General features: G+C 30.2%; 1 protein-coding gene across 1 annotated transcript; it reads left to right on the top strand.

Moving 5' to 3' along the window:
* The first annotated feature begins 234 nt into the window (after window positions 1-234).
* Window positions 235-13169, top strand: LOC656461 (protein-L-isoaspartate O-methyltransferase domain-containing protein 1). The gene is made up of 5 exons (XM_962991.4): window positions 235-444; window positions 492-798; window positions 4294-4683; window positions 4742-4886; window positions 8521-13169. The coding sequence occupies exons 2-5, from the start codon at window positions 492-494 to the stop codon at window positions 9317-9319; spliced, it is 1641 nt and encodes a 546-aa protein (XP_968084.1). The 5' UTR covers window positions 235-444; the 3' UTR covers window positions 9320-13169.
* The last annotated feature ends 6 nt before the right edge of the window (window positions 13170-13175 follow it).

The raw sequence follows: 13175 nt of genomic DNA, 5'->3' as shown, positions 1-13175 counted from the left end.
TTATGTTTTTACTCAAATTTATGGTTTAAAAAAAATTAAATAATTTTTTCGTCCATTTATATTTCAAATTTGCCGCCATTTCAACTCGTTCTACCCATTTAGGAAAAAATTCCGTCATAACGTATGAATTATTTTAAAAAGTAAATACAATACACGTTTCATTAAGCAGTTATTAAAAAATTTAAAAAATTGGTTCAAAAATTTAAAAATAGCCGTCTTGCGACGTGGCAACCGCGCATCTCATCTGCCATTACTTCAATCTCAGCTGATTTTGTGTCGACTTTGTTGTCGTTCCGTATTTACAAAACTTGTCATAAAACGCCCCAAACTTCCGTTGTCACAACATAAGAACCAGTGCTGTAATCACCCATTACATCATTGTTCCTGATGAACCCATAAATTTGGTAATCGGTTCGCATTTTTCGCCCGCTTGTCGTTCCAAAGGTAAACAAATTTCGAGTTTGTGACGCAATTTCTTATGTGGCTTTAAGATGGGGGCCGGCGTGAGCGCAGGTGAGAATAACGACGATCTCATCGATAACCTCATCGAGGCCAATTACATCAAGACGGCATCGGTGGAAAGGGTGTTCCGGGCTGTGGACAGGGGGGCCTATTTACTACCGGAGCCCCCAGCTGATGCCTACAGAGATGTGGCGTGGAAAAATGGAAATTTTCATATCTCGGCTCCTTGTATCTACAGCGAGGTTATGGAGGGACTGAAGCTCCGTCCTGGATTGAGTTTTCTTAATTTGGGCTCAGGGACGGGGTATTTGAACACGGTGGCTGGACTTATTCTAGGTAAAACTATACATTCGAAAGTGTTTTTTTCAATTCATTTTATAATCGAAGTGGCTAGTGACTAAAATTAAGTTGGTAACATTTGCAGTGTGAGTAGTGTGACATTTGGTTAAGTTGCCAACTTAATTTCAGAGTCATAGGCTACTTTGATTTCAACGTAAATTTCGAAATTAAATATCTCCGAACTGGATGCGATTTAAAAATAAATAATGAAAGATATGGATCTACTACTATCTATGTCTTATAAATATCAGCAAAAAGATTTTTTATGACATTAAGTTATTATCTGAACGTACCGTGTGTATTTAATTAATTGTCTACCTTGTACCAATATTTAAGGTAAACTTGATAGAAATATGTAATGAGGGCGGAAAGGAGTCGTATTACAAATACTATTACAATCGAATTAATAAAATTTTGTAAAATGTAAAATATTGTTAGTCTTGGAAATGCTGATTTTATCTATCGTTAGCTCTTTGCTGTTTGAACATTGATCAAAGAATAAATAATTACAAAACGATCAAAAAGTCCTTCTATCAAGTAGGCATATGACTTGAGAACGTCGTGTATTAGTTCAGCCTGCTGTTAAAATTTAAAATAAAATTTACCTCAAACGTAAACTCTTTTTTAATTAAATAATAATTTAATTCGTTTAATTCTTTTGACATTTTTCCTTTGACATTAGACTTGAGTTTCGCGTCCTTTAATTTCTAAGCTTAGTTGATAGAAGAACTTTTTGATCGCTTTGTATAAATTAATAATAATTGTTAAAATAATACTTCGAACTGAAAAAGAACACATTCTAATAAAAAAAATTGAACACAAAATACATGATTATTATGCTGCAAAACTATTGTTAAACTAATTATTGCACACAGGTTTAATTTTTGACTAACATACAAGTGACAGATCGCTAATAGTAGTATTTTCAAAGATAACTTAGTTTCACTTTTCCAGGAATCCGGAACGAAATTTTTGATTTTTTTTTTTACCTTTTAATGTAATTCAGTATACATAAAAAATGTGTTACAACACTGGATTCAGATAAAGATGCTCTTAAAAATTAATAAATTTGAACCTTCGTGCCATTGTATTTTCAAAATAAGTAGAAAATAGAAAATTGGACGAGTTTTCTGTTGTTAGAGTTTAATTTAAACACTTTTAACTGTTTTCCAAATTCCAAGGTGCTCTGTTAAACCGTTCTGACAATATTTAGCTGTATCTATACTTTTTAGCGACTCTGTATGTATGCAGGGTGATTCAAAAGTACTGGACAATTTTTCCGGTGTGATAAAGGACATCAAAGTGAACAAAAAGTTTCAATGACAAAAAATTGTTTGAGCATTTATTCACGAGATATAGCTCTTCAACTTTTCGCACTTCAGAATTTATGTTTCTGACTTTAGCGGAAACGACAGCTCTTGTAACATTAAACAAATATCAGTTGAAAATCACCAAAATTAATGGCTTATGATGTAAAAAACATTGAAAAAACTTGCAAATTCGACAATAAATTCGATTTAACATCATAGGAAACAATCGATATCATTGGTAGGGAGAACAAGTTCAAAAATATATAAAAAATAAGTTGCTTGAAAAATATCTGACATCATTTTTGTATTTAACTTGGCGTCTTCTATCACCGTAAGAGAGTTTATCTGACACTATTGATTCACCCTGTATCAATTATATTACATTGGAGATAAAAAATATGCACGTACCTTTGTTGAATTTTCTGTTTCATTTGTAGCAAGAGATTAAAGTAGTAAAAGTAGTAGAGTAAAAAGTAAAGTTTTATCACATTCAACATCTCATTGAAGATAAAAAAATGCACTTATCTTTATGGTATAGTCTTCTAACCGAATTAGTGAAGATTGACTAAAGTAATAAATCGTTTTATTAGTCTAATCGCTGAAACTCAATTTTTCTTAAATAAATAATTTCAGACAAAACATTTTCACGAATTGAATTTTTAAGCATGCGTAACGTCGTTATTCTAAACGATACACAAATAAAATAGGTTGAAATTGGTGTTACTTTTGCTTTTTTGCCAATTTTGAAGCTAAAGATTTTGCTTTTTCATTTTATGTTTGAATCTCTTTGACAGAAAATAATACAAAAATTGTGTGTGATTTTAATTGTTTATTTGGTAGAAAAGGTTACAAAAGAGTACAATTGTGTATTTTACGTACGTCAAAAGTAAGCGTAAAAATCATTAAAATAAGTTGAAATTTGTGTTACTTTTGCTTTGGTGGTGCATTTTGGACGATTTTTCCCCTAAAAATTTAGATTTTTTCGGGAAAACGGTCATTCGAATCAAAAATCACTGAATTGATAGTGAAACTACGTTCTGTTTATTTATTTTTTTGGGCGCATTAGTGCTTTTTTTTCATTCAAAATTGCAACCGTTTTGCGAAATTTCGTCAAAAATTTGTAAAAAAAAAATCGTAGAGTAGTTGTAAATTGGTTTACCTAATATTTGCTTTTTTCTAGCGTTTTGAATCGTTTTTTTAATCTAAGAGTTAATTTTTTTTTGTGCGGTTTTGCTAATTTGGACCGAATAATTACTAAAAAAAATCACATTTAAGTCGAAAATAGTTTTTTTCAATGTTTAAAACGTGGTTGAATGCTACTATTTTCTCAAAATTTTGCTAAAGGGCGGTCGAAAATATATAAATTCAACTTTGCAGTGACTTTATTTTTACTTTTTCGAGTGTTTTTCACTCAACAATGCTTTATTTTGACTCCACAAAAAAAGCTAAAAATCATTTAAATTGTTATTTTTGTTTTTTTAGCGTTTTTTGAGCTAGAGACTGCTTTTTTCATGAGATTTTGCTAAGTTGGGGTTTAGATATTCTAAAAATCATCAATTTAATAGTAATGAGGTTTTATTGTTGGCTTCTTTTTGGAAGGAGGTTATGTAATAGTAATTTATTTAAAATTTATCTTTAAATTTTTTTTAGAAATCAAATTAACACGCTACAGAATAAATTTTAAAATACTCTTTTATACAGGTTTATCCAAAAGTCTCGGACAATCTCTCGCATGGTGATAAAGGAAATTTTACTCAAGTGGAGCGAAAAAATACAAACATAATTTTGTACTGATTTTATCCTTTTTTTAAATAGGTTTAAATTGGTGTTATTTTTGTTTTTTTTTAACATTTTAAGTGGTTTTTGTGCTAAATACTCTTCTTTTTTCGCTAAATTTTATTTTACTACTGCAAATATGTAATATTTTTGATAGTTTTGACATCAGTATGTTTTCGTGCTCTCTTCTTAGTTTGGTAGGAACAGAAAGGAGAAACTGGTCAAACTGGGAGAACCCAGTATTAAAAATAATGTATTTTACAGTTTTTGAGATTGAAATAGGTTTTGGGTTATTTACAAATCTTTAACAACATAAATAATTGAAATTTCGGGTTTGAGCTGGGATTCTAAATCATTTGAAAGAATATTGCATTGATTTTTGACGTTTTTTTTAATTTTTTATCAGGCAGCTACGGTATCAACCACGGTATCGAACTCCACGATGACGTCATCCAATACGCCTACTTGCGCCTCGAAGAGTTCAAAAAACACTCGGGCGCAATCGACGAATACGATTTTTGCGAACCAAAATTCATGCAAGGCAATTGTCTCTGCTTGGTTAGCGGCTACCACTTGTACGATCGTGTCTATTGTGGAGCTGCATGTCCCGAAAAATACCTAAGCCATATAAAAAATTTGATCAAAGTTGGTGGCATTCTGGTGGTGCCAATCAATGAACGTCTCGTTGAAATGCGAAGAGTTTCGGAGACAAGTTGGTCAACGCATTATTTGTTGCCTGTTTCGTTTACGAGTCTCGTTAAACCGGAACAAGGTTCTCAGGAAATTGTGCCGACATGTGAGTTGATTTTTGGCATAGAATTGGAGTAGGGGTTGTGTTGGATTTTTTTTTCTAGTTGACATTGAACCTTTGTCATTGCAAGAATTGTGCAGGACTACGATTCGGAATTTGTTGAGGAAGATTATTGAAATTGAGCATCCGGCTGTTAAGAATGTTAGAAAGACGAGGAAGACGTCCAAGAAGAAAAAACCACTCAAAAAGTGAGTATTTTGTATAAAAAAAATGTTCGTGATGTTTTTGGATCAAAGGTACCTAGCTTAATGTGGGCAAACTGAACAAAACATTGTCAACAATTTATAATTATAATTATAAAATCCAATTTGTTGAGCCCCATAGGCTAAGTTCATTGAAAAATTTTTTTGCTCTTTTCTACTTGAACGTTTTAGTGTCAGAAATGCAATGATTTAGGAAAATATCGTTAAAATTACACCGAGGAAATACGACATAAATGTTACTTGTGGCTTATTTGGTAGGTTTTTAAATAACAACAAAAAAATAAATCGAAAAATCGCTAAATTAGGTTGAAAGTGTCTTCCTTTTAGAGTATTTTAGTAAATTTTTCGGCTAAAATAAACAGGAAAAACACCACATCTGTTGACCTTTTCATACTTTTTGAATTTAAAGCTCCGAGTTGTCACCAAACTATTTCGGAAATCAATTTTTTGACTTACTTTTTTCCGGAATTCCATTAAATCTGACCAAAAATAATGTTTTAATTTCTTTTTTGATAGTATGAGCAGATTTTTACCTAAAAATTCAATTTTTCGCCAAATTGACGCTAAATTAGGCCCAAAATAACTTGGTTTATGTTATTTTCGAATGTCTGTACAGGTTTTCAGTCAGAAAAGCAATAGTTTCGCGAAATTTCTTCCAAAATAAGTGTTTTTTAAGCTTTTTTCGACCGATTTCGTAGGTTTTAGGTTTTGTGTCAGAATCACAATATCGTTAAAAATATATCAAAGAAACACTACATAAATATTACTTATGCCTTAATTTTTTTGATAGATTTTTTAACAAAAAAGAGCCCGGAGGTCGAGAATGCCCCTTTCAAGTGTCTAATTACGTTCTAGAGGTAAAAATTGAGTTTTTTCACAACACTTTGCTAAACACATTGTTATTGTCTTCTTCCAAAGCATTTTAGCAGATTTTTCGGCTAAATATAAACCGAAAAATCACCAAGTTTATTCAAAAACGACGTAGTTTTTGCTTTTTGTCATAAAGTTTCACAAGATTTTTATAAAACCGTCCAAAAAGTCGTTTAAGTCGTTTTTCTTTTTTATTCCTTTTTTGATTTCCTTGCTAATTAAACTTGACTAAAAAAATAGTGTTTAAACAATTTTTTCAGGGCTTGAACACATTTATGTCCTCTCTGAATGTATTTTCAGCCAGAAAGGCAATTATTTTGCGAAATTTTGTCCAAAATAAATCGACAAATCACAAAGTGATGCCGAAACATGTCGAAAATTACATTTTGTTTTATAGATAGACGTCTGATTTTTTGTAAAAATGTCATTGAAAACAAACCGAAAAATCACTTTTCTTAATGTAAACACTTTATTTTTGTTTTTTTTCATCGTTTAATGATTTTTATTCTTCGACACTGTCAAAATTTACGGTTTTTCTCCTGTGTAAGGAAGTTTTGACAACTGTTTGGCATTTCTCAGTACGAAACGTCAGATTACTTTTAACAAATTTAAAGCAATTTAGTCTATTTCGAAGAATAAAATGTTGTATTCAACTCGTTTTTGTGTAAATCGGTTCATTTATTTCGCCTCGTGGATGATAAACCACTCGTTTTCACTCGTGGTTTAAAAATCCACTCATGAATTAAAGCGTCCGATTTACACTCAAACTCATTAAATAAATAACTATTTTAACACATGACCGGTTTATAGAAGCGTCATTCATGTAATCCTCAATTAAATGCGTAGTTAGCTGATCACGTGACCAAATTGAACCAATTTCATTAGAAAATTTGCGTTGTTAACATTTAACAACGAATTTAAATTGTTATAAAGCTTTCTATAAGCCGGCCCTTACTGTACTTATTTTGTTAAATTCATTAAATTACTTTGAGAATATTTAAACTACAAACTAATTTTTCTTATAAAATTTCGGTAATAAATCACACTTTTCAACATCAATTGCATTTGTTGACCAAATATGACAAAAATTTAGTAAATCATGTCGAAAATAGTTATCTTGCGTCTTACACCCAGAAATATAATAATTGTTTTATTAGTTGCACATTAATTTAGTTGTAAACGGTGTTATTTTTGCCTTTTTTAGTCTTAGTTGTGTTAGAACTAAAAAAATCTCAGTTTATTCAACAAATTTCGCTAAATCTGGCCTTAATTTCCCTTTTTTGCGTTTTTTGTAGGCTATTAGCCCATTAACTAGGTTAGCTAAAAATCTTCTTCGTGAGGTTTTGCTTAATTGTAAGAAAACTAAATTATTAGCTCAAGAAACACACTTTTTAGCAAAATACGTAATTATTTCGCGAATTTGGTCAAAAATCATTTGGAATTGTGGCACACTATTTTTTCGGGAAATTTTGTAACGCAATTACTTTACGAAATTTTTGTCAAAAATAAGCCCAAAAATCACTAACTTTCAATTCATCACTACCTTTCGAGAGTTGTTACATGTTTCCCAATTAGAAATTTTGTTAAAAATAAACTCAAAGTTAGTAACTGTTGATTCATCACTACCTTTCGAGTGTTGTTACATGTTTTCTAAGTAGAATTGCAATTATTTTGAGGAATTTCCTCAAAAATTAGCTTAAAAGTCACGACTTGAAAATACTGTTATTTTTGTCATATTTCAGCGCTGTTGTCTTAGGGTATTTTTTTATACAGGGTTAGTCAATAGTATATATTTCTGAAGTTTTTTTAGATGCAGCCAATAATATTTACTTGAAAAATACTGATTCCAACTGACCAGATCGGTAGCCATTAAGAAATTTTAAAATTAATCCACGATTGCATTGTTCTGCGTATTGTCAAGTTTGTCTTGATAGTTTTGTTAAAATTTCATTATGGACAATTATTGTTTTTAAAAGATAGTTGTTTCACTTAATCATTAAAAAATCAAAGGTAGTATCCAAGTGGTAAATGCAATTAGTATTTTTGGTTACATTTTAGAAGATGTTTGAAATAACATAAATAACTCACCTTTTACAAGCCCATAGAATTTTATTTTATCTTCGAGAGGTTGTAGAAGATACTGGTGAATTTTATAATCGTGTACAATACAAAAGTTTTTTCCACCTTTCAATATTTCGATTGAATTATTGGGTTATTTTGACGGACAACAAATTATAAACGTCAAAAAATTAAAAAAAAGACATCAAAAACAGAAAAAAAGTCCGATAATGGACGGGACATCAAAAGTTATAAAGATAAAAAAGTAATATTAGTAATCATTTTACTTACCGATTCCCATTTTCTAAACTACCAGAAACTAGAAAAATACTCTTCAAAAAATATTCAACAGTTGTATTACGTCTTTATTTTATATAAAGTTTTGTCGCAAAATATGTTAAATATAAACCGAATTGTGTATTTAGAAAGAAACATTACTAAAATTAATTTGAAATTTCGGAGTCAGGTTGCATTTTTCCTTGAATGGCCGAAAACCAGTTTGGAGACACATTTAGTTATTTTAATTTTTCAAAAATTTACACATAAAACCTACAAATTTCCAAAGCCAAACCTTGTCCAAAAACATCGCGAATGGATTATGCCAGGTGTTTCACGTAAAATGTCAATATCATTGAGAGTGTATTGCTTACGTGAACCACCTAAAAGCTGGTCATTATTTTATTCCATACAGAAATGGTAGAAAGGACACTAATCCGAAAACCTCCGAAGAGCTCCTCGACTTCTTCTTGTTAACAATCGCTCGTAAAAAAAGACGTGATACGGCCACAGCCGACCGCGATAACTCATCAAGTTCAGCCAACAACGACGACGATTCAGACGGTCCTTCGTCAGACAGTGATGATTCATCATTAGACGATCCGCTTGAAACAATGCAGGAAGCTTTCCACGTTTTAGACCGTCAAACTAATCACGTTGTTCCATCGACAAGCAATTCGGACGAAGCCGGCAGTAGCAAACAATCCGATGATGTGAAAATCGAAAGCAACGTCATTATTCACAGAGAGGCCGGTGAAGAGCGAGCCGAAAACAAAGTGAGCTACAATATCACGGTTGAACCGATGCTTGTCGAGGAACAAAACGAGCGTAAAAATAACCGAGATAAGTTCGATAGTGGCTTAGGAGATGAGCTGCTTATTTCGGAATTGCCCGTGGATATGGTCGAGGCAATGTCGAGCAGTAGCGACGATGAGCAGAGTAGCAAGAGGTGCAAAAGAGGCTTGAAGGAGAAAGAGAAAAGATTGAGCTCGAAATGGCGCAAAATCGAACGGGTCGATACGCCGAAAAAATGTGATAGTGATGATAGTTCAGACAATGATGATAAAAGTGATAGTGAGAGTGATTATGTAGATGCTATGAATAGAATGAAGATGTACATGAGTCCGTACAGTGGACACATGAAGAGTAAGATCCAACAACTGCCTCTGCCATCCAATGTCAAGAAATTTCTCAACTTTTATCGGGAATTTTAATTTTGCCCTAAAACCGGTCAGTGGAGGAGGAGGTCTCGTATGTTACGAGTGTTCAATTGAAAAAAAAAAGATTCAGTTCAATTTTTTTTATTTGGTCATTCGTTAGAATTCGTAAATTTGGTCTAACCGTTTTTTTGCTATCATCTTTTGTTTAAGTTTTACCGAAAATAAAAAATTCATATATTCGCCTTATTGGTATTGAAACAAAGACGGTATTAAGGTACTTTTTTTTGAAGAATTTAATCCTTTTTTTCAATGAGTTGTTTAACTGAAATAACATAAAGTAGTATTTTTTGTAATAGATACCACAGTTGGTTTTGACGTCTTTGGAAAGCCTACTTATTTCTGATATGAAAAATATACAAGGTGAATTTTTAAAAATGGCAGGTGCTGTAGAATGTTTATTTATGGTTCGATTTTAAAAATTAAGAAATAAACTATTTAATGCTTTTAAAAAAATCTCAATGTCATTAGTATACCGGGTGTTTTAGTTTAGTACTCACACCCTTATATTTTTTTTTATTTTTGTGGAAAAGTAATACAGTGCATAAATAAAATGATATAAATAAATGAAATAAACTATTTAATGCTTTTAAAAAAATCTCAATGTCATTAGTATACCGGGTGTTTTAGTTTAGTACTCACACCCTTATATTATATATTGTTTTATTTTTGTGGAAAAGTAATACAGTGCATATACAGGGTCGCGCAACAATATGAATACTGTTAAATTATTATGGAAACTATTCATCAATACTTATTGAACTTTGGTATATGCTTATGAGTATATCAAGGACGTTAGTGTTGTACCCTAATAAAATAGTTGTAAAGTACGGTGTTCTGCAAACGATTAAAATGAACAACTTTTTTATAATTTTGTTCCTAACATATACATTGCTTGTAGATATGGTTTTTACAAGTATGTTTTATACGTATATTAAGACAAGAATCAATTGTGGCTTTAATTTAAAAATAGGTATATATATTCTTTAAATTGTAAATTTAATTTTTTTTTCATTGATTGGTTTTTTGAAATCATGAATTCAAATTTTTTGAATTCACAATATCAAAAGCATTGTTAACAAACAAAATAAATTCAATCGTAGCATCATAATTTTTAATTTTTTTTAGTTTTAATGTATGTTTACCAAAAATTAAGTGTCTCAGCTACATACCTACTTAATAATTGTTGTTTAAAAAATTTAAAATGCCTTTTTATTAGCTTACTACATAAAGGAAAACCTTCATTTTCCAGCAATTAAATTCAATTAATTCCCCTTTATTATTTTTCTTTTCTCTCCAAAGGCATTTCTAATTAATTTTACCATATGTACTAGATCTGGTATAACATATGTACTATTTTTACCTATTTTAGTTTGTAATGAATTTTCTTCCAAAAAAACACCTAATTTTTTGCCACTAAAAAATTTGTTGAGCAACCATTAAAACATTTACTCTACGTTTAAATGTACATTTAAACCATTTGTAAAGAAATAACCTATAGATACTTTCTGTCTATGACTAATTGCCACCATCATAGAAACTAAAACTTTACGTTTCTTTTCTTGTTTACCTTCCACAGGAATGGCCTTGTTTACAAAACTAAAATAATTATTTCCATCAAATTCAATTTGTTGTCAAAATGCCATCTCGTCATACACTAAAGAACAGATCTCACCTCTTTAGAATATAATACTCGTACATTCCATTTTTTAAATCAAATTTCAACTGACTGTCAAGTTAGTTTTTCTTGAAATTATTTGGATCACAGTTTTATTATTATTGTTACGCTAACATGAAGTATGGGGTCTGATACATATTAATTAAATAAATTAAATTAAAAAAACTGCTAAAATCTGATAGCAAATTTTAAAATAATTATTCATAGTTTTGTTACGGAACAATTACCTGGTATGAAACATATAAATATATAAAAAAAAATTTAAACTAAAGAAGTTAACACAATAAGTTTGTAGCTCCAGATTTTTAAAAATATAACTTTAGGAATTTTTTCAACATTTTTCCCGTAATCTGCACTTGCTTCTCAATAACGTATCACTGAGTTGGTGCGCCAGTTTTTGAGCACCCTGTAGTGTGGTTTGTTATATTTTTTTAATAAACAAGTTACAAGGATGCAAATACTAAACAAAAACACCTAGTATTTTGAACTATATTCAACTTTCTTATTTTTAATTGGAACCTATATTTTTCTTTTTGTATTTTGCAAGATATTAGTTTTTTTTGTAGTGTTTCAAAAAATTAATAAAACGTAATAAAATCTAGTTGTATGGTATTAAACAAAACAATGCCGTTATTGCAATGTCAAAAAGCAACAAATAAAAAAAATGTTACCAATAGTTGTCCAAATAAACTTGCAACATATATGTTGAAAGAAAGAGATTATTTGAAACAAGAGTATTTTCTATGCAGATATTTTCGTCTGACTGACATCGAACTAGATTTTATTAACTTTTACGAATTTTTTTTTCAACTTATTAAACAATTTTTAATATTATATTTCAGCTGTTTGTACTAAAATTTAGTAGTAAAGCATTTTTCTAATTATAAAAAAGCCATTTGATTAATAACTTTAATTTTTGAAATCGGAACTTAAGTAAAATTCTATTGCGTCTGCCGTTTTTAAAAACTCACCTTGTATAAATTATAAAGTGATATCTTCATACTTTTGACGAAAAATATATTTAATGGATAATGGTAGTCGGCCATGGAAAAGGTGAAATTATCAGAGTTAGTTATTTTATATTATACAAATAAATACGATGTCACAGATCATAATTCTATAAAAAATGTGCAGAAAATTTAAAAGCAAGTGTTACCATCATTAAATAACAAATTTTTTTGTAGATAGTTTAGTGGCATTGAAATTTTTATTATTTTTTACCATAAGTGTACTCTTTTTATTTATTACAATGCATCAAGAATGTTGTGAAAGTCTAAATGCTCCTTTAATTTAATGGGTGATTCACACAAAAGCTGTCATTTTTCAAAACAAATTTAATGACAAAAATCTTTACGGTTTAATTACGTTGTTAGTTTTAATAAATTTTTTGTTAACTCAGAAACTGGGACCCATATCATGGATCATTTGAATTTTCGCATGGTTGCCACCTTAAAGTAATTCCTTTCCACACCTACTTTGATGCACTTTAATATGAAACTAAGTATAGATAGACACTTTCTTTGTTAATTATTATGGTATTGACAGGCAATCATAAAATTAATAATTATTCTAACACTTCATGTCTAAAAACACGGATTTTTTATTAATCGCAAAGAACTTGATTAAGAATAATTTAGCTGGTTTTGCGTTAACTAATTTGAAATAGTTAATTGAAGCTCCAATATTTTTTCATGGCCAACTACAGACAATCAAAATATTATGTTTATATTATATGCAAACAGAATTTTCTAATGAGACATCAATGGGGCTTTTCGAAAATTGTCATAGCCACCTATAACGTTCATAAAAAATACTTAAAAACGGGTGATTATTTGATTACATTTTTCGTGAAAAATGGTTTCAAATTAACTGTTTTAGATTAGATTGAAAACAAAAGGCGATGGCGTGATATCAGTTTTAAAACCATAGCAACTAACGTGGCGCCCTCTCGGAAACAAAAGAAAGGCAAGGATACTTCCTCCACTGATCAAGAAAGCTGTGTTTGAATTAATTAATTAATTAATTAATTGACTGGACTAACCTGTTTACATAGAATAGAGAGGAGTTGTTAGGGTCGTTCTTAATAGACGCTGTAATGTTATAAATAGGGATGTATCTAAAGGAATTTTATACATTGGTGATATTCTGGAAATTATATGTTAGATCTGAGTTTTA

The sequence above is a fragment of the Tribolium castaneum genome, chromosome 2 (genome assembly GCF_031307605.1).
Source record: "Tribolium castaneum strain GA2 chromosome 2, icTriCast1.1, whole genome shotgun sequence".
NCBI lineage: Eukaryota > Metazoa > Arthropoda > Insecta > Coleoptera > Tenebrionidae > Tribolium > Tribolium castaneum.
This window is presented reverse-complemented; position numbering and strand designations above follow the sequence as displayed.

What these genes read in the sequence shown, in the direction of transcription:
- LOC656461 (XM_962991.4), top strand. Translation starts at nt 492, where the DNA reads ATGGGGGCCGGCGTGAGCGCAGGTGAGAATAACGACGATCTCATCGAT. An exon ending in GGTGGCTGGACTTATTCTAG is followed by an intron (nt 799 to 4,293) that starts GTAAAACTATAC and finishes ATTTTTTATCAG; the next exon opens with GCAGCTACGGTATCAACCAC. An exon ending in AAGAAAAAACCACTCAAAAA is followed by an intron (nt 4,887 to 8,520) that starts GTGAGTATTTTG and finishes TATTCCATACAG; the next exon opens with AAATGGTAGAAAGGACACTA.